The following is a 25,321-nucleotide window of genomic DNA, read 5'->3' as shown; positions in this document are numbered from 1 at the left end:
CTGTCAAGTCTACCCATCTCTCGTGAGATACAGCACTGCAAATTCCCTTTTCCCTACTGGCAGAAAATACTTCAGCCATGATAATAGCATAATTTTGCAGTTCTACCACGATTGCTCTGAAGTTTTGGTTGTGACATTTAATTACATTTGCTAATATTTTCCTTCAATATGAAAATTGCCTAAAGGTGATTCAGGTATGACATTCCTTTTATTTAAACAGGGCACATACAGGCACATGACACAACTAATGGAATATGAAGCCTTTTGTACACTATATACCTGGATAAAAGCTGGCTGAAGTCCTTAATGTCTTGAAATTGCTACCTCCATTTCATTGCTGTTTCTAAAGAGCTTATGTAAACACAACCTAAAGACAGAGTATTTCCATTACAAACTGTTATCTTAGTTTCTATAAATTAACAGTGTTCTTTAGACATTTCCAGGTGAGGGACATCTAGATCTTCAGTTCTTTCTCTGGGCATGCAGTGAAAAGCATTTCACATCACAGTAGGTAAAGGAGGTAATGGAGAGGCTGTTATTTTGGGCCACCAGAAATAAAATTACTCCTGATTGTGAAGATTGGATAGAACTTCGACTTGATTGAACAACTTCTCAAATTTTCTGAGAGCAACAGTGTATCTAAAGGAAGGCATTTTTCACAAAATCTTATAGATTAATCCATAATTTATCAATTTTATTTAATATTATTCTCCTAGATTGCAATTTTAATGGTGTGGCTTTAACCTTTTACATCTACACCATAGTGATGCCTGGTCACACTGACTGGGACCCTTATTGCATGAGCTCTTCAGATGAGTTATTCTGTGATAAACTGTAAACCACTGAGCATGAGAGCTGTTTTAATGCTGATAGGCTCCTCTGATTGGATTTTCATCTACCATAAACTCAAATGTGAAATGGAGAAAGGAGGGAATTTCTGAGGCAGTGGATTTTTCCAGGTGGACATGCATTATGACAGGTCTTTCATCCTCACCTAGAGTGCCGCTGGTCAAAAAGGCAGGCAGAAGAGCTGAACTGCTTCTACTCAGAAGTGAAGAAGTGCTGGAGCATCCCATGTGGTGGGTGTGCTGCACCACCTCTTTATTCCTTATACTCTCTTCCCCCCCACCCCCCCCCTTTTTTTTTTTTTTTTAACTGATAAGAAAAACCAAGAAATTTCAAATGGTTTTCAGGTCTGACTTCAGTACTGTAGACACCTCAGGCTTTTGTGATAATTATTTAGTAATAAAGTTTCTACTTACTCAGAAAGTCTTTATTTCTTTGCAGTTATACCTGTCTTAAGACCTGCAGTATGAAACAACCATTAATACACCATGTCTCTAAATGAACAACAGACTTTGGGGGAGTAAAATAGACTTTCAAGAGATGTAGATACCCACAGTGCAACCCACGTCCCACCGCCTGAGTGAGTGCCAAGAGCAGGGAATTGGCTGTGGGAAATGCCTGTGTCGGCAGAAACCAGATTGAGGCTTTTCCCTCCAGGGTGACCTTTGAAATCAATCAGATTGTGAAAATAATAAACCTCCCAAAGCTGCCTCTTTGTGTTGTGCTTGCTATGCTAGTAGTGCTCCCCCAGTGCTGAGGTTTACTCTGGTTCCCAGTGCGAGTAAGGAGAGGAGAATACATGTGGATTATTGGAGGGTTGTTCTGCCTGTTCTTTCGGGAATGCATGTGCATGCAGTGTCTTCATCTTCCTACATAAGACTTCGGGAATTACTGTTATTTATATCCTATTATGTCCTTTACTATGATGTTATTAATTGAAATCCCCAGTCAATTCCTGTGTATTTGTGGTACAGAGGAGAATGCTGGCAGCAGTATAGGATGTACCTTATGGTGAAATGGCATCTTTAGTAGATTCCAGAGGTTTTCCAGTATTGATATCATATTTTGAATAAGGCATTATCCCAGTGTATCTTTCTTTAATGATATTCCCTAGAACTGTGAATGGGCCTCTGGCTTCCTTTTCAGCTTGTACACATGTAGAAGCTGTGCATATGTGGGCCCGAGACACCTGGGGCTTTGGGACATGATTAGAAATGACAGTCTTCCCTCCCTTTTTGTCTTGAAATATCACTGTGGGGGATTTTTTAGCTGCTTGCATTTGAACAGGAGATACAGTTTAGGAAGGAGAAAGAAGTGGTGAGAGCACTGAGCTTGGGAAGGTCAGTAGGGTTCTGGTACAGAAATTTGTTTAGTACAGGAGTGTTGGTATTAAACAATTCTTTATTTCACCAGAAGACCTGTCATTGGGGCTGCTGTGATAGTCTGTCTCTTCAGGTGTCTGCAGTGCCACCAAAAAAAAAACCCAAACCAACCCCAAAAACCCCAAAGAGGCCTGAGAGTGCTGGTGGCCCTTCAGCTTGGTGGATTGTGAAGCACTGTGAGCTACTAACTGGAGGACAGATCTCAGGAGGTATTGGAGCTCTCCACCATCTCATGAGGGTGTTTGCAGTGCTACCAATGCTTGAGACTGTTGAGTCTTGCAGTGAATTAAACTTTCATACTTTAAGTCCCTTAAACTCCCATACTGGTTTTGGCTAGGATAGAGTTAATTTTCTTCATAGCAGCTCCACAATTTCTATGTGCTGTGATTACACGAGAATCTTAGCTGCTACGTAAAGAAGCAGTAAACTTTTGGAAATGCTTCAAAGTGTGACGTGTGTGTGCTACACATGTCCAGATCCAAAAAGTGAGTAACTCTTTCCAGTCTTTGCCATGTGCACAGAAATTTATCATTCAAATTAAAAAATAGTTCTTTTTGTCCTTCTATCTTTCAGTCTTTTGTTCACAAACTGACTAATGTGAAGTTGAAAATGCTGATAGGATCCAAAAAGGATCTGGTGGCTCTGTAAGAAAATAGGTTCAGTTCTAGGAAGATGTGGGCTAAGAAAACAAATCTGGGTTCATCTCAGCATAATGTGGGCTCATGAACGGTACAAGGGAAAACTGTTTTTTCTGAGTCTGGTAACAGTTCCTGCTTGCTCTGAGTCATCTCCTCTAGTGGTGAACTACAGTCTTTTTTTTTTTTCTCTTTTGTTTTCTCTTGATAGGAAACATAGCATAGTTCAGTAACCAGCAAATCTTTATTTAGACTTGTCAAAATGCAGAATTGTTTTGCTCTTCCTGGGAAGAAAAGAGGGAGATGAGGAACTGAGAATCAGGTTATCAACTGAAATGAGTGTCAATGAGGGAAATTAATTAAATGTATCTGAATTTCAATGTGCCCAAATTAGGGACTAGGATTATTAAAATGGATTTTAAGAAGAAATATTGCAACCTTAAAGGTACGGTAAACTGTCTTTCTCTAGTAGATCAATTTGTAGCAAAAGGGTAAGTTTTGACCTGTTGCCTTTTACCCATTGGTGAGTGAGAGGGAGACCATGAGGAAGACCTGAGCCTAAAGATCAACAAACCCTCAGTCTTTGGTCTATTGCATATACTTAAATATGTATGTGCATGTATGTTTATGTATAGATATTTTTGCTTCTTTATAATGTTTTAATATTAAAATTCTAGAATACAAGTTTTACCTCCTTTGTTAACTGTTTCATTGTAGATCTAGTTCTTAACTAAATGTCATTACAAATACCAGGATCAAGCCTATGGACATTGTTTGGTCTTGTGTAGCTCTGGATATGCTCTTACAGTAACACAACTACAGAGAGCAAAGGAATTCTGAGTCAAATTGCAGAGATAACAGTAACTGTATCTTTACATATTGCATACATGTTGGATTAGTGGAAGCAGTCATTGTTTGGGGTTTTCAGCAAAGTCCTCAATCCCTCTCTTTCCTCAGCAATCCATGCTTTTCTATCCTGCTAGTTAGATGCTGTTCTACTAGTTTTTCAGTTGTTCATGTTGGGTTTTTTTCATGGAAGTCAAGAACTGAATGTCTGGTGGGAGGAAAGAAAAGACATAAGGCAAGCCAAAAGTAGTAATTTAGTGAAAAAATGTTCTGCTAGTCTTTATACAGCATAAGGAAAACCCCAAAAGACACAAATCTTAAACTAAAGAGGTTAAGCTGTTAAACTACATAGGCCAGAATATGAATCTGCATTCAGTTTAGGGGTTTGTTTGTGCAGCACAGCATGCTGTGTGTCCTTATTTTTCTTTGGACTTCAGACCCATGAATTTTCAAATCTACTTGTAGTTGACTCAACACAAAGATAGTTGGCTACTGTATGTCTGCAGTCTGAGCCAGACTTTATGTGCTCTCTGTGGCTGTGTTACTGTGAGTAGGCAGGATATTCAGATTCATACAAGGCCAAACAATGTCCGTAGGCTTAATTTTAAGCCTATTAGCCTCTACAATGTCCTATTAGCAATGCTCTTTTATAACCTTTAAAATGTGTTTTATGTATTCAGTTGCAATGCCATGTTATTGTGCTTTTTTCCTGCTCAGTGGACTGTCTTTCCGTGTAAAGCTTATAGGCAAGCATTGAAGCTGGGTGAATTGAAGGACTTTGGGGCACTGGCATCTCTCTAAAAACAGATACAGGCTTTTCTCTAAAGAAAGAAAACATCACCTTCCTCTCCCTTTTTTCTCCATTTGAAAACATCACAATATAGAATCCAAGAAAGGCTGTAGGGTGGGGACCACCGGGGCTGCCTGCCCGGGTGCCACCTTCTCCTTGCTGGAGGTGGTGTGAGGCAGGTTGTGTCGGTGGTGTTGGGCTGGCAGGAAGCTGACAACGAAGATTGGAAAGCAAATGCTTGTGTAAAGTTCTGGTCCTTTTACTCATGTGGATCCCCGTATAGGTCATGAGGTGGAAATACAGTCACAGAGTCCAGAATTTGGGGTGAGATGATACAGGCATTTTTTCTGACTGTTAAAGAAACATGCAGTGGAGAAAAGCACCACCTGTTAAGTACACTAGTATTCATGTTTCTTAGCAACTGAGGCAAATACACGAAAGCCCCAATTTTCAGCCTGTAAGGCTGAGGTAGAAGCATGTTATAGGTTCCCACTAGCACTATCTGCCTATGCTGGCTCTCTGGGAGGCACTGAATTGTAGACAGGAGCCATGGTCCCAGTACAAGGCTGGGGAATGTCAGAGAAGCAGCCAGTGTTTTGCCAGGGAGCCTGGAACAAAAAGAGAGGCAGCTGCTGTCCAAAGGAAAAGGAACAACGGTGGTTTTAAGATGGCAAAGCAAACCTCTAGGCATGGGAGCAGCTAAGGAAGCTCTTTGATCAGGGAATAGGTTGAGTTATGACACTCCTGGTCTGTATTTCAAAAGCATTGAGCTGCCACTGCTCCCTAGGAGGAGGCACAGCCTTTGCTCCTGTGCAGCTGAGCAGGCTCAAGTGTTCCAAGGATTGAGCTGGGAAGGATCTTACTATAATAGGAGAGATTGCCCAAAAGACAGTAATTTCATGCAAAAATGGGGAGAGTATCATGCTTTGGGCTTTACGTGGGGATGATGTTAGCAAAGGAGAGGGTGCTGCAACCCTACGAGTGTTGGGGCAACTGATTAACACTGCTGAGAAAAGTAGCCCTGGTGTGATGGTGCCTCTTGGGAGAGGACAGCCTGGTGAAGGGTCCTGAGCTCCAGGCTGACAGGGTTATGAAAGGCAACGGCTAAGAGCTGCTTAATATCCTAGATGTAGTAGCCTTTCTATCATGAGTTTTCATGACTGAAAGACTTTGTTTTCGTGCCATGGAATTGATGCTTAGAGAAGTGGTTCTGTCTCTCAGACAAAAGAGAGATAAAGAGGACTTCTCTCTCTTTATCCATCTATTATTTCTTGCTGTCCAACGTAAGTGCAGATTTATCCCAGAAATGACAAAAGAAAGATGTTATGCAGGGCTAGATGTGTCTTTCTTCAGTGGAGGTAATAGTTTTAAAAGTAATGTAGAAAACATTAAAAATACTTGGTTTTGTAATATTTTGTACCTCCTTTGCTTCCTCACCCTTCCATTTATTTGTGGTATTCATATTCTACCATATAACAGTTTTAAAAATAATCCCCTGAAGTAAATAACATCAACCTTTTTTTTTTGGTGTCTGTTTCCTTACCGATTATTGGCTGTTTTTTCAAACAGAATGGGGGGTTGGAAAATTAAATAAAGACTTCCAAAATAACAAGCTCCAGAAAATGTTATTTAATTTGTGGGTTCATTCTGTTCTCTCTTCCCCCTCCCCTTTTTTTTTTTAAAGATCTTTATTAATTTAGTCTAGTAACTTAGTGCCTATATTAAATTAATCTAATAAAAGTCAGGGTCCTCACATAACGTTTCCCAAATGTGAAGCAGCATCTATTACATGAAGCACAATCTTTTTATAGTAAAATGTAAACCCGATATGTAGAATTACAAGGCATCAAACTGTTTGGTGTATGTTATTTAAGTCAAATACTTGAGTACAGTCATGCTGGAGGAAAGGCATGGGCCACACTAGCATTCAAAAAATTAAAAACTCAAACCAAGGTTCGTATATCAAAGCGATTTTCATCTGTGAAAGTACTCTGAAGTTCAGCAATTAAATCTTCTAACACTAACAGTCTTTCTATTGATGGTTACATCCATTTTCTATAAACATTTTAATATATAATCATATGAATATCATATATAATCATGTAAATGCATAGTCTACATTAAAATCTGTGTATTGATACAGATGTACAAACCAGAAAGGCTAGATAAGCACGTTTAAATTGACCAGCCCATAGATGCATTGTTGCACCACAAAATTTCATTCTGTAAACCACCGTTGGTACACATAGTTTATGACGGTATTTTAAAACAGCAATAGCAGAGACCTCCAGCAACTGCAGCAGTACAAGGGGTTTTGTGCTGCCAGAGCTTTGGGTAGCTTGGCCGTGCCTTCCCCTTGGGTGAAGGTCACCCTTTTGTGCAGAGCCCTGGAGTTGCACAAGTCTCATGAGCTGGGGTGGAGTGTTCGTCATTCGGGGAGTGTGGGTGTTCCTGTTGATTTGTGGATGTGTACATCACAGTGTAACCACATAGTTTATTCCTGTTCTCTCACTGAATTATTTATTGTGGACTGAAATGAGGAAGGAGGGGGATTCTTTTGTATTGGCATAAACACAGGATTATGCTCATTGTGTGCTTTCAATCACTAAATCACCGATATGTCAATTGGCATAATACAGTCTACCTCACAGGGATGTTACGAAGCTTAATTAATTAATGTTTTTAAAGTGCTTTGGGATCCTCTGACGAAAGGCGCTTTAGAAGTGCAGGGGAGGATTATGCTGATTATTTTTCCCATCTATTACCCCAATATGTCACTGATTGAGATTCAGTAGAATAATATAGGCACCCTTATAATGATGGGCAAAGGCAGCATAATATTTTTAAAATTTCCCTAAGAGCTAGAAAAGGCAGCTCAATCATATTATACAAAAATTAATATAAGAAGGGGTTTTTTTAATTGTTCCAGTTGCTTTTTTCTCCTTTCTGCTTGAAAAGTCATTCCCTTTGCTGGATTAACAGCAATAACTACAAATTATGCCTTTATGTTGTTACAGTTTGATGATATACTACGGCCAGGGTACAGGTTAGAAACACAGGCTGAGTTATTATGTACCACAGGGTAGTCATTTCCTGCAAACTGATTTATGGAGAAATAATTCTATGTACTTATTACATGGGACAGGCAGGTTTTAATTTCTGTAACAAAGCACAGCTGAACAAAGGAAAATTACATGCTATAGCATAGGGACAAGATGCCTCTGAAGAGGATAAACAGATGCAATCAACGTCACAAGAGCCTACCCATCTTGTAGGGGGGCCCTGTCAGTAATGGCTGATAGATAAATGGCTTGATGGTCCCAGAAGCAGGGTTTTATTGAGTGTTTCACTGAGATCTTTCATTTGGAATTGTAAAAGGAATCAGAAGTGTCTGGGTGCTAACACTGATCTGCAGTTTCTTCTCAGTTTCTGTTGTGTCGATAAGAGCTGCTGTTAAAAAGTGAGGTGTTCAAACAAAACTATTTGAATGAACTCACAGCAAATGTGGGCTGTGTTCTTCACCCAGCCCTGCGTTTGTAGCTGGCCACTCTCAGGCTGTGGTCCTGTGATGCAGGAGAGTGAATGCTAGGACACCTAGTACAGCTCTGGAATGCCACAGCCACATGAGGCATGGCTCTGGTCTGGTATAACTTTGCAGATTCAAGTTTGCTCAACACATTTTGAAGGAATAAATATATCCCAGAAGATCTTATTCTGGGTTGGACACTGCCTATACCCTCAACCTTTCTAAAGCTCACATAAACACCGTGTTTGCTGTGTCTGACTGTAGAGTCAGGTGCTCTTGCCTGAGCTGGCTGTAACTTGTCCTGCCACAGCTTCCAACATGTGAATGAACACAGAGCCGTAGTGTGACAAACAAGCTTTGCACTTCTCCAGTTTCCAGCCTGACTGTGTCTGTCAGTCCGCAAGGAGAGCAGTTACCTGCTTTAATACCTCATGCTATATGAGTCTCAGCAGGTTAAATTTGCTTATGCTGTAGAAAATGAGAGTTCTTGGTGTTGTGCATCAGGTATTCCAGTAGTTTGCATAGTGTTGACAAATGCTTTTCGTAACAATATTTGTTAAGGAATCGGTATTCTCTGATATCCTTCTTTTTCCCCTTTAGCCAAAGAACACAGAATTTCTTCTTTTTCCCTCTCATATTTGGGCAAGTATTACTCAGGATTTGCTTTGTAGCTGTCTCCAGTGTTAAGGTGGGGGTGGTGATGCTAGTAAGAACTTCCAAAATGTCCTTCTTTTGATCCTGTGACTTAATTTTAACCCTAGCAGATTAGCATTTAAAATAAATTGCATTAATCCTGTGTGACCTACCTACAAGTATCCCTTTCAGATGTAACTTAATATATGCTCATAATTTTTGAAAGGTGAAATCAGGAGTATAACCATGGTGAGAGCTGGGGATAGTGCATGAAGGGAGCCAGTCAAAGCATGAGGTGTGTTCTGGTCCTGTTTGTTTAGCTGCAAAAAGGAATTTGGAAAATGGCCCATTTTAAGAGTTTGATCTTACAGTAGTGATGTATTAAAATGTCCATGAGATGCCCCAGTACTTCCTATGGGACTATCCAGATAAAAAGTTAAACTGTGCAGGTGACAAGGAGATGCAGGAGCCAGACCTCATTCTGTTTATGACCAAGAAGTGTTCTAGCTAGACTATGATATATATATTCTAAACTGCAGATGTGTCATTCTTATAATGAGTGTATTGTATGGCTATCTTTTGGTTTGCAAAGACAAATGATACTTCTATCCCATATAGGTAGATAATTTTCTGGGACAGTATAAGCTACTTAATTATGAAAAGGGTTTGCCAGTTTAGTTGTGTTTTTCTAGGAAAGGAGCTTTTTGCCTTTTGCTTTTGTTATACTCCTGATTAACATAGTTATTCTAGAAGTCTGCTTTAGCCCCAACCTTGCATCCGTTCAGTTCACATCTCATTAGGGTGGAGTTCCAGGAATAGTCCCAGTGCTGTGGATGCATCACTCTTTCGCGTGATACGGTAAAATAAAGGTCACAAAGATCCTGTGACAGTTTCTCCTAGGTATAGAGGTCAGCCATGAGGTAGCTGTCAAGCCTTCTGTTCAACGTATTGTTCTGCTCTGACTTGTGTAGTTATCACTTTCTTCTCCAAAGAGGCTGCATTTTAAATGAGACTAAATTGAAAGCACTCTGGCAGGGTGGCACATCATTGGCCTAAATGCAATGACAGCAGTGAATTGCAATGGTTGTTATGTATGAACCTGACACGCGAGCTCACAGAAGTTTGTTGCTTGTGTGTTCTAGCATTCTTGGGGTTAAAGGGAGTTATGCAAATTTTAAACTAGGTTACTCTTTTTTCCCTATCTGCATCTTGATGAAGCTGAAGCTTAAACTAATAAAAACCTGTCTGTAGAAGGACATGCCTTTCAAAACCCAACAGAATCTCTTCTAAAATACATTTGGGAAAAAAAAAAAAATTCTTTTGAGAAAACTGTTTGGTCCTTTATTGTCTTTAATTGACTTAACTGGCCTTTGCTGCATTCAGCCATTTCTAGATGAGTTCTTGAGAGCTGTTCTAGTGTGCATCCATTTATTGAGTGTGTGCAAGCTTTGAAATCTGTTGAACTTTCCCTTCAAAGAACTCTTCCAGGAAAAGAGTCCCAAAGGATCATTGATACTGGAAAGTGAACCAGACTCATTAACAGAAGAACTCATGAAAGATGTGCTTTTGGATTTCTTGCGCAGTCTGATATGCTGCTTACATAATTTGGAGAAGGTCTGGAGCTGACAGAGGTGTGATATTCCTGGAGCAGTAGTATATTCATTAATATCACAGTAACCTTTGCTCGTTCCAGTCCCCACTCCCAAGTCTCAGTTATGGCAGGATAAAAGCTCAGCCAGGCCAGATAAAGCGTTTTCTTTAAAGGCCTGAGCTGTACCATTTGGAGTCAATGAGCAGGATGATAAAAAATGTGTAGGTGGTAGTGAGCCCTTGCTACCAGGCTGTTCTCATCTTGGGGTTGCTGTTACACGAGAAACACCCAGTCCTAGATGAGAAGGGACCTTTTTAGGGGCAAGATTTTGGTCCACTCAGATTTTCCTGAGAAGTCATTCAGAGATGTCTTCTAGCATGGAGAGAATACGTTTGCTCAACAAGCTGGCATCATCTTCCCAAATGCAGCTCAAGATTTGCCTTAAGTACAGTGTTGGTGCCATGAAATAAACCACCTGTGAAGTCTGCTGAGGAGCTGGATGGAAACCATGGCTTCTGGCTATCATTTGGACCAACTTAATGGGCTCTGGAAAAAAAAATTTCACACGTCATATCACACCGGCTGAAAAAATAGCGTACATCAGCAGTGCTGTAACACAGAGTAAAGGACTCGCAGCAGGTGTTAACGTGCAGAGGCACTGAGCATTATGGTAACACCTGTGTTTGTCTAAATCCAGCCAAAACAATTTCCTCTCCAGTTGTAGAGGAGGATTAAAAAAAAAATTTAACCTAACTTCCAGTAGTAGCAGACATTTCCTGTAAAGCAATTTGCATAGTATTTCCCATGGTGCACTCTGGCTGCACTGTGGTTTTTCTCCTTAAACTTTTTTAGTCTGGGGACACCTTTGGTACCTTGAGTGACCCCCGACCATCTCTTTGTCTCTCATCAGCATTGCCAGGCCCGAGCAGTTGCAGATGGTGTGCTCTCTGAGTGCTTTCCTTAATTGAATGAAAAATAAAGCCTCTTGTAAAATATTACCAATTTAGATGGGACTTATGGGGCACATATGATGCTTATTTTTTCAATTACATGAAAACTTGGCGTGGTTAAACATAGGAAGCCAAGTGTACTGTGAAGCTGGTATAGATTTCTGGATTTTTAGGTGATTTTGCTTTAAATTATTATATAGCAGAAGGGGGTGAAGGAAGTCAGCAGCTAAACTGTGTTTTCCCAGCATGTATTTCACTCAGTGGACCCTTGATGCTCATTTCATGACTAATATATGCTGTACTATATGCATTTCTTGTTGTCACCAGAGATAACATTAAGTAAACTATCCCCTTAAGAAAAACAGCTTTTCTTGGCAAGTGGAATATGACTCAAGGAGCCAGCACTGGAGACATACGGTGCTGTGAATGAGTGCTGTGTGTTACTCTACTGGATCTGAGTCCAGGCACTATTTATACTGCAGCATATTCAGCACCAGATTGTTAAATCTTAATACTGAAACAGTGCATCATTTAAATGTTTTTGTTCTGTTTATGTCCCATTTTCAGGCATTGGATATCAAGCAACACTTACTAACTTTTTGTTTCTTTTGGACAAGATCTCCCCTTGCAAAAAGCTTTCTAATCTGCTCTTGAAATATTAGCCCATCTGTACCAGCATGTTATAGTGAAATTTTGTGCCACTGAGGATGAACTAGGTCACTTAGAGCTTCTTTCAGTATGTGGTGATAGAATAGCTTGCAAAGAAATACGTCAATGGTAAATGTAAAGATCTAAGTGCTACCAAAAAGGAGTTCTACTAAAATTATTTCCTTTTCAACCTGTGTAGGAATGAGGAAAAAAATATTCCATAGCAGGTATTTCATGGGCTCATAAGCATTGTGTTCTGTTATTGTCTGTGCAAGAAGCTTTGTTTCACCGTTTCAGAGGTGGTATTTATTTTATGATCGTGTTTGGGAGATCAGGATAAAAGGTCTTTGCCACTTATTTCAGTTTGATTAGGTCCAGAGCTGGTGAAGAACTGGGAGTAGGAGAGGGTTGAAGTTTCTTGGCATCACAGCATCCTTCCAGATACCTAAGGAGGGTTCTTGGAGCTCCTGTTATCACTGAGGAAGTAGTTTTCTCATGTATTAGTGTATTTCTGGCAGTAGAGGTTACAGATGGTCTTTCTGAAGATCAAGTATATAATCAAACCTCAAAAGGCATCAGTTTAAATGGGAGAAAAGGTGGTTGGTGTCTTGTAGGGCTGTGCTAAGAAAAATTATGTGGGTAGAAAAGTGGGGCAATGGAAACATGGTGGAGGAAGGAATAAGAGCAGTAGTTGTGATAGTGCAGGCCAAACTGCTTTGCTGTCATATAAGATGGCACTGTGGCTATCTTTGTTTGGCGTCTTCCTGGAAGTCATTCTTGGGCATTAGTCATTGTTTTTGGTGTGGGTGGGCCCTCTGAAATTGTCTAAACAGAAATAATACCTCTACACCAAATGGTTTACCATCCAAGTTTACAGTCTTTGTGACAAGCTCATCCAGAAGAGGTGATGATCCCTATTAAAGAATGAACAGAAGTAGAAATAGAACTTACAGCATTCTCCCCCGCCCCCAAAATGCTATTTTGGATCTGCGGTCAGCAGCTTGCAGTTGTTTTTTTCACAAAGAAAAGCAACCGTCTGCCTAGTGCTTCTTGTAGCAGGGAGTGAACTCTTCCTGCTTGGTGAGTTTCCAGTGCCCTCCATCCACACTGGGAATTGTACCGTGCTTAGATTGTAACTGTGTGCTGAAAGCCCACACATAGGAATTTTCCCGTTCAAGTCAAAACCAATGCGTTTATTTACTGAAGGGTTTTGTAGACTAAAAAATCAGGACTATAGGGTATTTAAAGCTTGTTCTAACTTAGAGAACTAGGCTTTAGTGGGATGATGAGAGATGTGAAGGGAGGAAGCCTCCTGTGCTTCCTTCAAGTAATTTAAGAGCCAGGAACATGTCAGCAACTCTCTGCTAAGAATTTAAAATCTTTTCCTGCTCTTCTCCATTGTTTGCTTCAGCAGTCAGTTCAACACATCTTTTTGAACAAGACTGCAATAAATCTCAAGGCAGATCTTGAATCTCATGAACAAACAAGCTTATCAAAGGGTTTAGTAAATCACTAATAAAATATAAAGTATGATTTTTTTTTTCTTTTCAGGAATAATCAAACTTGGGAGGTGGAATCCCCTCCCTCTCAGTTATGTGACCGATGCACCAGATGCGACAGTAGCCGACATGCTACAAGATGTCTATCATGTTGTGACATTGAAAATCCAATTACAAAGGTGGGTGTTTCTGAACATCTGTCCTTGTCTATTCTCTGAGCTGCTCTGTCGATTACAGCGTTACTACAGAGATTAGCTCATCCTGTCTTCATTAATTTCTGTTTTTTTTGATGAAAAAAAAAAAAAAAAAGAATAGAGGGGTGGGTCACCTGGCTTTTTGATGCATGTTCCAACTGATTTTGTATGTTTTTTGAAGTAGCAGTATGGTAGCAGAGAGGGAAGGGGCAGAAACTCAGTCAAGTAAAGATACAGGATCTTAAAAGGCAGACCTTTCCACAATCCCTAATTTAGTGGATTCTTAAGGTCTCACTGTATCAAAAAAGTAAACTCCTTGCCTTTTTCCAGAGGCTGCATTGTGAGAATCCAGCTCTTCTCCTGACAGTTGCTGAGGTGGGGAGGAGGGGACTTTCTGACTTTCCTTTTTTTCTCCAGTGGTCTCCCCAGTAAAAAGGCAAGAAGATTAGGAAGGGTTGTGTTACTGCAGCTCCATTTGGCTTTTGGAAAATATTTTCCTTCCCCGAATGCTAGTTCTGATTAGCAAAGCAAAAGCTCCTGACACTTTTACCCTTACTTGCCCTCCATTCCCTCCCTTCCACTTTTTCTCCTTTCTCTATCGGACTTCAAAAGAGTCCTCAAATAGTTACTGATGTCTGCATAAGGAGTTGCGTCAGGTCCCTGGCAGTGTATGGCATAATCTAGACCTGCTGGTAAGCCTACATTGCACAGTCTGCTGTAGCTCTATGGCCAGGACACGTCAGAGGAAAGAGACAAAAATAACAGACAGTCTGAAATAGTTTGCCCACAATTCTTTGAAGCTCGCCTTGAACAGAAGAGGGGTCCATTGGGACATGTGTGTGTGTGTGCTTTGGTGGCAGGTACATACCCTTCAACTGTTCAGTTCAGTTTGGAATTTGGAAGTAGTGGTGCTTCACTGATGTTAACCTCCCAAACAGCAACATTTCTTTCCCATTCTGTCTCTGATAGGGCCTGGGGATTCCTGTCCCCACTAACGGGCCTTTCCGTGGTTTTATATACTGTTATAATTTCTCAGCTAGCCTGCATCTCTGCAGCACAGTTATAAAATAGCATCTAGAGCCTGTAGCTGCTATAAAACTGTAGTACAGTAACTCACTTCCTCAGAAGTACGAGCTACCAGGAGTCCATGTAGCCTAATGTCACGTCTGTATTATTGGAGGGTATCAACCCAAGATCAAGGTCTCATTCTTTATCTTCAAAGTTCTTGAATGCCTGGATGCCATGTAAATAAAAGATAGTCCGTGAGTTTGAGATGAAGATGGTCATTGACTACTTGAACTCCTCAAGCACAACTGAACTTTCAATAGTGAGGGCAAAGCCAGGCTGTGTAGGCAGAAGACAGAGCCGCCTCAGAGGTTGAAGTCTCTCAGGCATGAATGGCAACAACAAGCTTCTCCCACCTTTCTGATGTGTTTCTCAGGTCTGTGCCCATGTATGTAGACACAGGCCATAAGCTTATTAAACTAAAAGAGGCACAAGTCACACAAAGACAAAAGCTTCACTACATATGCAATTCTTGTAGAATGAAAGTGAGAATGAACTACATGTGACACATGTTGGGCATATGGCTTAATGTGTTTCCAAAAGGCGCTTGGATATATCAGCAGTGAGGGCAGTATAGGAACCTGTATAAAATAAAATTCATTTTTCAAAGGCTTGCCTCCACATAATGAGGGCCCTTAGTGTTTAGGGATTTTGTTAGTGGCAGTGTGGCATATATGTTTATTTTTCTATCCCAGCAGGAGTATCTTTCTCTGTTTGGACAGGACAGCTTTATCCAGCCATTTCTGGGGCTTGCTTTACACAGTTTCTTTGCTCTCCACCAGTCCCCAGAGGGAATGGTTAAGCATGCTTGTAATACCATAGTAGGATTGGCTGCTATTCCTACCGTGTCCTGTCATTCTTTTTGTTGAACTACATGTCTTCTGTGAGTCAGGCTTGGTGGGGAGGGGAAAGATGGGAGAAGGACCTTGATGGGCTGGCTAAGCAGGAAACTCCAAGGTTGTGCACACTGCTTAAAGATCTGTAGCACTTGTATGCAAAGAGTAAGCATCTGTGAAGGTGATGTTTCTATCTACTTTTTCTTTCTGTTTTAACAGTTGTTCAAAGTTGGAAGACTTGCCAGCAGAGCAGTGGAACCACGCCACAGTTCGCAATGCCTTAAAGGAACTGCTCAAAGAGATGAATCAGAGCACATTAGCCAAAGAATGCCCTCTCTCACAGGTCAGTGTTTTTAACAGACTTAGGGAAATCCAGATTTACAAGATCTAAAGCTCAGTAAAAGGCTTACACTAAACGATTCCATAAATACCAAATCAATTTCTTGTTTTCTTTACAAAGGAGAAATTCTAATTAATATGAAAAAGAGTATCTTTATACCATGTTTCCTTAGTGGGTTGCCAGGTGGAAATTATGAATGAATTGGTTGAGTTTTATCCTGCTGTTCAAAGAAATGTAAATTCTTTATTTAGATCTTTATGTGAACCTTTTGCAATAGGACTAATGATCCTCAAATGCAAGATTTGAGTGGCTTCTTCCCACTTGCAGAGGCGTCCCTCCCCCACTAACCCATAGGTAGCTCTCATCAGCCTTCAACTATGATGAGAAATATGCTGTTTTAACAGTTGTGCCCCAATTTCTAGGAGACAGCAACAAAAAATATACATGTAATTATGTTAAAAAAAGAACAGAAACTCAGCCTCATTCTTCATGACTCCTTTATAAACGTCTGTGATGTCATGTCTAAGATACAGGTTCCTACAGATATCGTGAGCTCTATTTGTACTTCAGATTGTCATAAGGAGACATTTATAAAATTTTCATGACTGAGTCCTCCTTGCCTCTCAGAAAAACAGAAGAGAAAAACACTTGAGCATCCAGACCAAGTAACTTTGCTAGGAGTGAGAAATGTATTGCCTTCTAAGAACTTAATTAGAATCATAGGTTAATCTGTTGATTGCATTGTTAAAAATTCAAAACATCAGTAAGCCCTGCTTGCTAAAAATCTGTTGCTTTGCTAGCCTGTATCCAACATTTTTTTCTCCTGTAGTTGCCTGTTGTGCACTGCACTATACGTTCATCCTGCAATGCATGATCAGATGCCTCCGTGAACTAAGAGAATTCTTTCTATGTATAACCACCACAAATTTGACTCACTTTGTTATGATTACAACTCCAGGGAAAGCGTAGAGGTGAGATACAGAGCAGAATGTAGGTCTTTGCAATTGGTAGGAATCACGTTTCTTGTCTTTCTTAGCCATGTGGGGTCTGCAGAACTAGCAGGAATGAGAAGGTTGTGCAAGGAAAAGCTATGTAACTTGCCTTATTTACTAAAGGAATAGCAGTGACTCTAGATATGCACAGAAGTGTAAGTGCATTGAATACGAAAGTATTTTTCTTTTCACACAGTTTAAGTGTAATTTCTTTAAATAGAGTTATCTGTGGAATCTGGTCAGCTAATGATGATTGCAGCATATGGTTGTCTCTGCCCAGTCTTCTTCAATATCCAGTGTAACTAAACTATGCATCATTTTATATGCAGAACTCATTTGTTGTCTGGGTCTTTTTCCTCCCACTTAAGTTTCAAAGCCTACCAGGTGGAAATGCTGCAGTTGGTTTCTTCCTTCTACATCCTCAGTCTGAAATACATTTACAAAATTACTGATGGCAGAACTGTAAGCAGCAAAAATCCTTGCCCCAGTGTTTATTTAGTGGACAAAACTAAAAGGAGATCCTTCTGTAGAAAATTCAGCTTGCTCACTTTTAAGCACAGCTGTAAGTGACCTTGAGCAGTGATTAACCCTTGAACTGGGACTGCAAGAATGCAGCTTATATTATTATTTTTATTATTATTGCCATAAAAAGTTTCAGTCTCTTTTGTTTTGGCTCACCAAATGCAGAAGGTAAGATGGAAGGTTGTATAAGAGCTGTCTATTACCATCATCTGAATATGCCTCTAATACAATTCCTTCTCCCAAATCAGTTTTAAAAAAATATCGTGCCAAATGTGAAATGTCATTACAACCCCCTTGTGGTTAATATATTATTGACAGCAGCAAATTGCAGAGTGGTCTCTTAGGAGTCCAACTGCAGAGTAAATGCTGCTGTTTATTAATGTGTTCACAGTGCCTCAAGTACAGAAGTGGAGAGGGGCAGCGCGGGGAGCTCTTGCTCCCGCCGGTGACGGTGCTCCATCTCTGGTTCTCGGTGCCCAAGCTCTCCATTCAGCCCAGATGGGGATTCTGATTGCCACTAATGGGAAATGTAATCATTCACTTTGATTTAAAATTGTTCTGTTTTTTTCTGCTAGGTGTATTATGTGGCTGCAGCTCAGCTACCCTTAGCATACGGCTCCTGATCAAACAAATAAATCCCAGTTAACCAAGTTGGGGGGAAGGAGGGTAGGTGGAGGGAGTGTGTGTGGCAGAAAGAAATCCAATTATTTCAGCATTTCCACCTTTGCATAGAGACCTCTGTCTTCCCTGTATATTGTGTAACTCATTTCAGCGCTGACCATGTGTTTTGTCTTTTTGCTGGAGCAAGATTTCTTGGGATGTGAGCACATCCCATATTTTTCTCCTTGAACTTATTGCACTGGATTTTCTTTGTGTGGATATTTCTTAGCTCCTGGTCTAAGCAGTTTTCACTGCACGTAGCTATCATGGCCACACACATACCGAATGTATCTGCTACTTCATATAATCTATTCATTCTTTAAGGATTTTCCCAGGAATAATATGCATTATTTAGAATTTTGCAGTTAATCAGTGGGGGTTTTATGCCACTCTCTTCTGAATGGATATTTCCTTTATGCAGACTCATGAAGATTCATAGCAGAAATACCCCTAAGGTTCCTTTACATTTAATAGTGAGAATATGTAGTTTGAAAGTTGTTATGGTTCTTTCCCTTGCTCTACTGTCAAGCACTTGAAGAGAACCTGTCCTGGGATTTTTCACCAATGGTTGATTTACTATTTAGTTTAAGCTTTGCTTTCTCAAATAAAGATTAATAGCTTAATATATTCGGTGATATTTAATAGTTCTACAATTTCAGGAATGTCGATTTGCTAGAGGATTTGGTGGATGGAAAGACAAAAAGGGAAAACCGAAATTGTTATGTAGGCAGAGCTAAACAATTTCCCCACCCTTCCTTAGTAACTGTAAATTTAACTAAAGTGACACTGAAAAAACCCCAACTTAGCTCAACTTTGTTCAAAATCATTCCTCAGCAGAGGCTATCTCTGTGTTAGGCATTCAGAATACTATTGCTTGTTAAAATGACTTAGAGCAAGGGAGAATTTATGGGGAGGAAATTGCTGCTGACTGCCACAATGCTAGGTTTATGTCTCAAAATATTGATTTTAATTAGAAAATTGAATGTCAGTTTTAGAAATTGAAGCTGCTGCTTAAAAAGGCTCTTACTTCATAGCCTTTAGACTCTACTGCAGTGCACCGTAGCAGCCTCTGACTGGAAAAGTTAAAGTGAAAATGCAGAAGAGCCTTTATACTGAAAGTGGAATTACCTGTTGAAGACTGAAACTAATCTGCATCACCCAGTTACCTTAATTTTCTCAGTTTTGCTCACATTTTTTAAATCCCCAAAACTCAAGCGTTCAGGAACAGCTGGAGTCCTGTGATACTGCAGTGAATTGGATAGAAGGCTGGATAAATCTGGAAGAGGGAGGGGATGTTTTTGTTTTCAAAGCATTGTTAAAATTGAGTAAGCCAATGTGTAAGCCTTGTAGCTTTCCAGAGATGGCCAAGATCCCATTTTGCACAAGAGCCTGCAGAAGCCGGTGGGCCGGAGCTTGAGGCTACGGTAAATAGCTTGTTCGAGCTGAGAGATCATCCTCGCTCTCACATCTCTGTGCAGAAAGGTCATGCAGTGTGCCAGGGCTTTTTCTGAGCTTTGACGTAAGTGAGGAAGGAGGGCATAAGGAAAATGTGATTTCTGGGGAAGGTGCATTGGCTCCCATGTGTTAGTGGTGGCGTTATATTGCATTTCCTTACTGGAAATGTACCCGTGCTGGGAAATTTGACCCTGGAAGAGTTCAGAGGGGGGAAAAGGAAAGTGAAGTGTTGTTAAAAAGATGCCTTCTCTATAGAATGGAGGGAGGGAAAAAAAATAGAAAGGAGGAACTACCAGTAACAAGGCTGTTTCCCACCCTACCAGCAGAAGTATCCGAGATACAAAGTACGATTTTTATGGGTATCGGGTGCTGCAAAACCAGTCTGCATCTCTCTGCTTCAGTTGGCTTCTACTAGGAGATGCTTATAGGGAATTTGCAAAGAATAGACAAGAGTGGTGGTGAAGCAAGTGATACTCAGGTTGTTGGGATTTTCTGTGGGTTTTGGCTGTTCTGTATTGTAGTATGTGTAGTTCCCTTTGCTCCGCATGCCACTTAATTTTGCTTTTGGTGATTTTTCACACAAGGGCTAATCACACGTTTCTATAAATTATATTAATTTAACTTATTTGCCTAACTATTGTTCTTCAGCAAGTAGCACGGATGTTCTCTGATTCTTGGCTCTGTGGTCTTGCTGCATTTGGAAGCAGAACAGAGACATCTGAAAAGCATTATTTGGATTATGCATGCTGGAGCATCTAATCTTACCTTTAGGATCTGGTTCCTAAATCATGCTTGTTCTCACCCGAGTGCAGTGAGCATGTGTTCCCCAGCACGACACTGCCTATTTTTATGCAACTAAAGTTTAGATATTGTAATATCATAAGTACAAAGAAAAGTAGAACTGCCCCCTCAGCTTGAGCGGCAGGTCTCGGTCTAGGTTTGTACTACGTATTTTTTACATTATTATGCAAAATAATAATTATTTTGTAATTTTAATTACGGATGGGAATATACAATGGAGAATAAAACCAATTTTTTCTACTCCTCAGACACTACTTTTGGTTGTAAAGTCACAAATGGATGATCATTGTGTACTCTCATGTCATTCACCTTCCCTGGAAAGGATTTCCAATTGTGCAAGATATTTTAAAACAGTTTTTGTCTTTCTTTCTGTACTTCCAGAGTATGATATCATCCATTGTAAATAGCACATACTATGCCAATGTGTCAGCAACCAAGTGCCAGGAGTTTGGGAGATGGTACAAAAAGTACAAGAAGATTAAAGGTAAATAGATTATTTTTTTTTTGTGATTTTCCAAGTTCTTGAACTTCTGCTGACAGTTTGAGATTACTTGCTTTAAGTAAAAGTGGTAATAAGCTATAATAATATTAGTGAATTTGTCTACAAAGAGGGCAGAGTCACAGCACATTTGAAATTAAATCTGATACTTTACAAACAAGGCTGGCATGAAAACACAGGCCACTTAAAATATGCTTAAAATATCCCATTTAGCTGTGTTGAAAGATCAGCTGTGTTTTGAATTAAGCTAAAATGTTTTTGGGAAAAAAAAAAAAGTTCTAGTATCTCAGGATTTAATTTAAATTGCTATTTAGATTACCTTAGTTGCATTTTAATCATGAAAGCTAAAAATCTGTCTTTTTAAGTTACATGTGCCCTTACTCTCTGTTTTCAATACTGCAAAGTGTACTGGCTGGCGTTCCTGCATGTTTTCTCATGTGGAATCTGGATACCAGTAGAGGATTTAATACCTGACTGTTAGGAGATGTTGCTAAATAACAAGGTTCTGCACCCACTGAAGTTAAGATGAAAACAGCCCATTGTTTGTATTTTTTCTACAATGAAATTGCATTAGTTGGTTAGCAATGAATGCCTGAGGCAATAAAATTATTCTACATAAGTTCAACCCACTCTCACCACTGAAATGTCTGATCACCTTCTAATAGTACATGAAGTGATGTCTTGTGTAGATTGTTCTTTTATTCATCCTTTCCTTTGGGAAGGGACTTGTATGTGTACTGGACCATTTGTTTTGGTAGGTTTTTTGTTTTAAAACACACATGTGCTTTGAGCAGGAGTTTGGGGACAGTCAAAAGCTTTTCCACAATACCAATTTGCTCCTCTCTACCCAAATGTCCACCAGCCTTTAAGATTAGCTTTACCCTGTGATAGGTTTTTGCGTAGTTTTTCTCTCTGTTACACCCCTGAAGGGAAGATTCATTGTCTGAAAGAAGAGACAGGCTATTTTTGTTGTTTCTGTCTCTGATCCTGTCAGTAGCCAGGCAGATCATAACAAGACTCACAAGCATTATGCAGAAGTAGTGTAATGTCCTGTCCTTCTTGAGAAGCCATTGTACTTTTAGTCTCATGAAGATTAACATCTTTCAAAAAGAGTCTGCTGTCTTTTTTTCTTAAAAGGCTGGCATACTTGAGCTATGAAAGGTTGCTTGTTTAGTTTTCATAGGACAGACTAAAAATCTGCATAATAATACCATAAAGAGTCTGCTGCTTGAGTTAGGAACACATGAAACGAAATTGCATAAATATCAGAATAAGTTCCGAGGCGTCTGGTTTTCCTCTGCATGTCTGGCTTGTGCAGAGCATACCTGTAAGATGCTCAGGCCTGGGCTGTACAGTGATTAGATTTTTACCAGAGGGAAAAAAAAAAAAGAATGTTTTATGGTAACATTATTTGTGCCTAGGTTGTTCAGGCAGAAGTGGGGTAACAGTGCAGATGAGGAAATGGAGGTATTGCTTTTCACCTACTAAAATGATTTAGGCTTGAAGTAAAGATGTTGATTGGACATTTTAGTACATGGTTACCCGCATGCCAAATAAACTGGATAGTTTCTTCTCTCTCTAAATTGCCATTGTGTGACTCAGAAGTGTTTCTTTTCTCTAAATGGTGTCTCTTTATAAAAGAATTTTATTCGAAGTGCTCTAACATATCCTCTTGGTTAAAAAACAATCGAAGGAATCAAACAGCTCCAAGGTCATCACCATTCGCTTTTACTTGCCATTCCAGGAGAACAGAGATGGGCTTTTTTTTTTCTTCTTTTTTTCCAAACTGGGCAAGGGTGCCAGTTGCAGAGGCACTGGAAGCCCTTAACTGTAGTGTTCTTAACTGTAGAGATGCCACTACAGCTTCTGAGTGTTTCTAACACACTGTTGTCTTCCACTTTCTTCCATTCTTAGAGCACTGAATTCTTTAAGCTCTTACTTTTTTTACTTAGTAAGTGCACAGTTAAATTGTTAAGTGCAGTAAAAGCAGAATGAGACCTCAATCAAGAGGTCAAGGATCCAAACCTGAAGAGTTTGCCAGATAACTCTGTATCTGTGCTATTCAAAGAGACGCAGCCAGTCGTTGCTGTTTGGAAGTGTATGTGTGTGTTAGTAGGAGGAGAAAAAGGAAGGTTAAGGTATGTGTGAAGTAAACACAAGCTGCTATAAAGCAGTTCAAGTAGTGTTGATTCATCAACCATATGAGTGGGAGAGAAAACAAAGAGTCTATGGCAGGTACAGTGGTGCATGGAGAATAAACAGCCATGCAGCTTCAGAGCAGTAATCTAAACCCCATGGAAACAGGAAGACTTCTGCACTTCTTTGGGTGGTTTGAATTTCTCATCATATCTCTTTTCATGACATTTTGTTTCTTTTCAGTAGCCACATATTCCTACAGGACAGCCCAGTTAGTATGCAAAATCAGTGACTTGAGTTATATGCTTCAGTCATCACATACTCCTTTAATGATAATTCAAAAAAAGGACTTGGATTTTCCATGAAGGTGGATGGATGATGCAGCAGTTCATTTTTTGGGTTCTAATCCTGATAGACTGGGTAAAACTACAATTTAGAGTCTTTGGGACCAGCACCCATATCCATGTGTGACTCTAGAACTGGTTATTAGAAAGTAAAAGCATAAAACAATTCACATGAGCTGTGGTAAATGCAAAATAGGAAGGGGCTTCAAAATAACTTTATTGACGTTACAAACTAAATGCAGCCTACAGTGTTAAATGTGTTTCCTATTATCTGCTAATGTCTGTTTTAATAAAACAGTGGGAACTAAATGGTTGCTTCTTAATCAAAACCATGATTTCCTAAACATAAGCTATGTGATTCTGTTACAAATTGCCACATATAGATCTCCTAGGTCAAACTTTTTTCCTTTCTCATAGAAATAAATAAACAGTAAAATAATTATACACTCTAGAAGATCAAAGTAATTACAACTGAAGCCAGGCAAAAATAAAAAGTTCTCTGGAAAAAAAAAAAAAGCATCAGGTTGCTGAGTGTATAGTTAATGTTTAAATAAATATAAGAAAGTGAACAATCAATAATTTGATCTCATTAGCAACAGATGTAAAAGTTGTACACAAATGGAATTGTATGAAATCTCAAGTAAACATTCTCAGTGTGCATTCTGTTGAACTCACCGAAGAGACAGCTAAACTATTTATGCTTGTAATTTAAAAAAAGTTTTCAGTTAGTTCAGCTCAGCATGGTAATTTTGCCTTGTGTCAAGATGATGCTAGAATAAAATTCTGCTTGAATTTTTTTCTCCCACCCCACCCCAGCCCCTTAAGGTTTTAAGACATTCACAGTTTACTCAGCGGCACGGTAGTTAGTATACAGACAGATTCGGGAACTGGTTGGTGTGAGGATGGAGGCTTTTTGTCTCCTGGCTCTAAGCCTACCACTTGGGATATGTGTGAGGACACGAGTGAGTTTATAACAGGATGTCCACTCTTTCCAGTGTCCTTGGGATACACGTATATATTTGAAGTAGAGCTTATATTAACACAGTTCTAACGGAAAATGTACAGTGGTTGGGAAACAGAAAGCTTACAGCTCTGTGAACTTTCTCTTCCCCTTGTGGACATCTGTAATCATTTGGGGTTGGTAATTAAGCTATCTAGTTTGTATTGTAATTTTGTTCAGAATACGCACCATGAACAAATTTAATATTACTATGTGAAGCCTTTCAACTTTTTATTTGCTTTTTTATTTTTCTTGTTTTTGAGGGATGTAAGGCATTTTAGTACACAGTTGTGTGTACATGATGGGGTTTAAGTGGTTTAAACCCACTTAAGAATCAGAATTCCCCCCTTTTAATAAAAAGTTACATATTAATTGATGACAACTGTACATCAGTGGCTTAGGCCAGTGGTTCTTAAACTGTTTTTCTCCTGTCATGGGGATGCTCCTGTCAATCTGAGAACTGGTCGTCCGGTTTCTCTAGATGCTGAACTTGCTGGAGCCCCTGGGAGAAGGTATTCAATGTTGTTGGAATCCAGGATTTGAATAATTGTTTAAAAGATTTACATTGGTTCTTAATTTGATTAACGAATAGTTACAGACATTAAAACACCACTTTGCAAGTAACTGTATATGTGTATATAAATATATATGTATGGAGAGAAGTATTTCAGAACTTTGCCATGCAACTCAGATCATTGTCAAGGGATCAAACTTGTACCTGTTACCTATTCATTGCCCAGTGTTTTGGCTTTGTAGCATTTCAGATATTTTTTAGCTTTATTTCTCAATAGATATTTCACTTCCAAGTGTCATGCTTTCTATTTTTATCAGAAGGACTATCACTGTATCAGAATTCTTTCACAACTGAAGCTCTTAACTGGTGTGAATTTTTTCTTTTTGCCTGATGACACAACTTAGCTTGGTGGGAGGAAGTTAGGAAGGCAGAGGGGAGAAATAAATACATTGTGAACTTAAAAATAAAAAGACATATTTTCTTTGTCTGCATATTAAGAACATTTCATCTTTGCTCCTGCCATCAGTGGCTGTCAAAATACAGCTTTCTGTGGATGTGAGTTTTGAGACTGTGGCTGTCTTAAAGTTTTTGTGGAATGATGAGGCTTTTCAGTTTAA

General features: G+C 39.6%; 1 protein-coding gene across 1 annotated transcript in view; it reads left to right on the top strand.

Annotated features, from left to right (window-relative positions):
- Positions 1-25,321, top strand: part of SATB2 (SATB homeobox 2) — a 129,921-nt gene that overhangs the window by 43,790 nt on the left and 60,810 nt on the right. The window contains exons 4-6 of the mRNA XM_074910507.1: positions 13,399-13,525; positions 15,661-15,784; positions 20,593-20,695. Coding sequence (XP_074766608.1) covers positions 13,399-13,525; positions 15,661-15,784; positions 20,593-20,695 — 354 coding nt within the window. The remainder of the gene's footprint in view (positions 1-13,398; positions 13,526-15,660; positions 15,785-20,592; positions 20,696-25,321) is intronic.

This window comes from Athene noctua, chromosome 7, assembly GCF_965140245.1.
Source record: "Athene noctua chromosome 7, bAthNoc1.hap1.1, whole genome shotgun sequence".
Classification (NCBI taxonomy): domain Eukaryota; kingdom Metazoa; phylum Chordata; class Aves; order Strigiformes; family Strigidae; genus Athene; species Athene noctua.
Note: the sequence above shows the minus strand (reverse complement) of the source record. Positions and strands in the feature narration are given on the sequence as shown.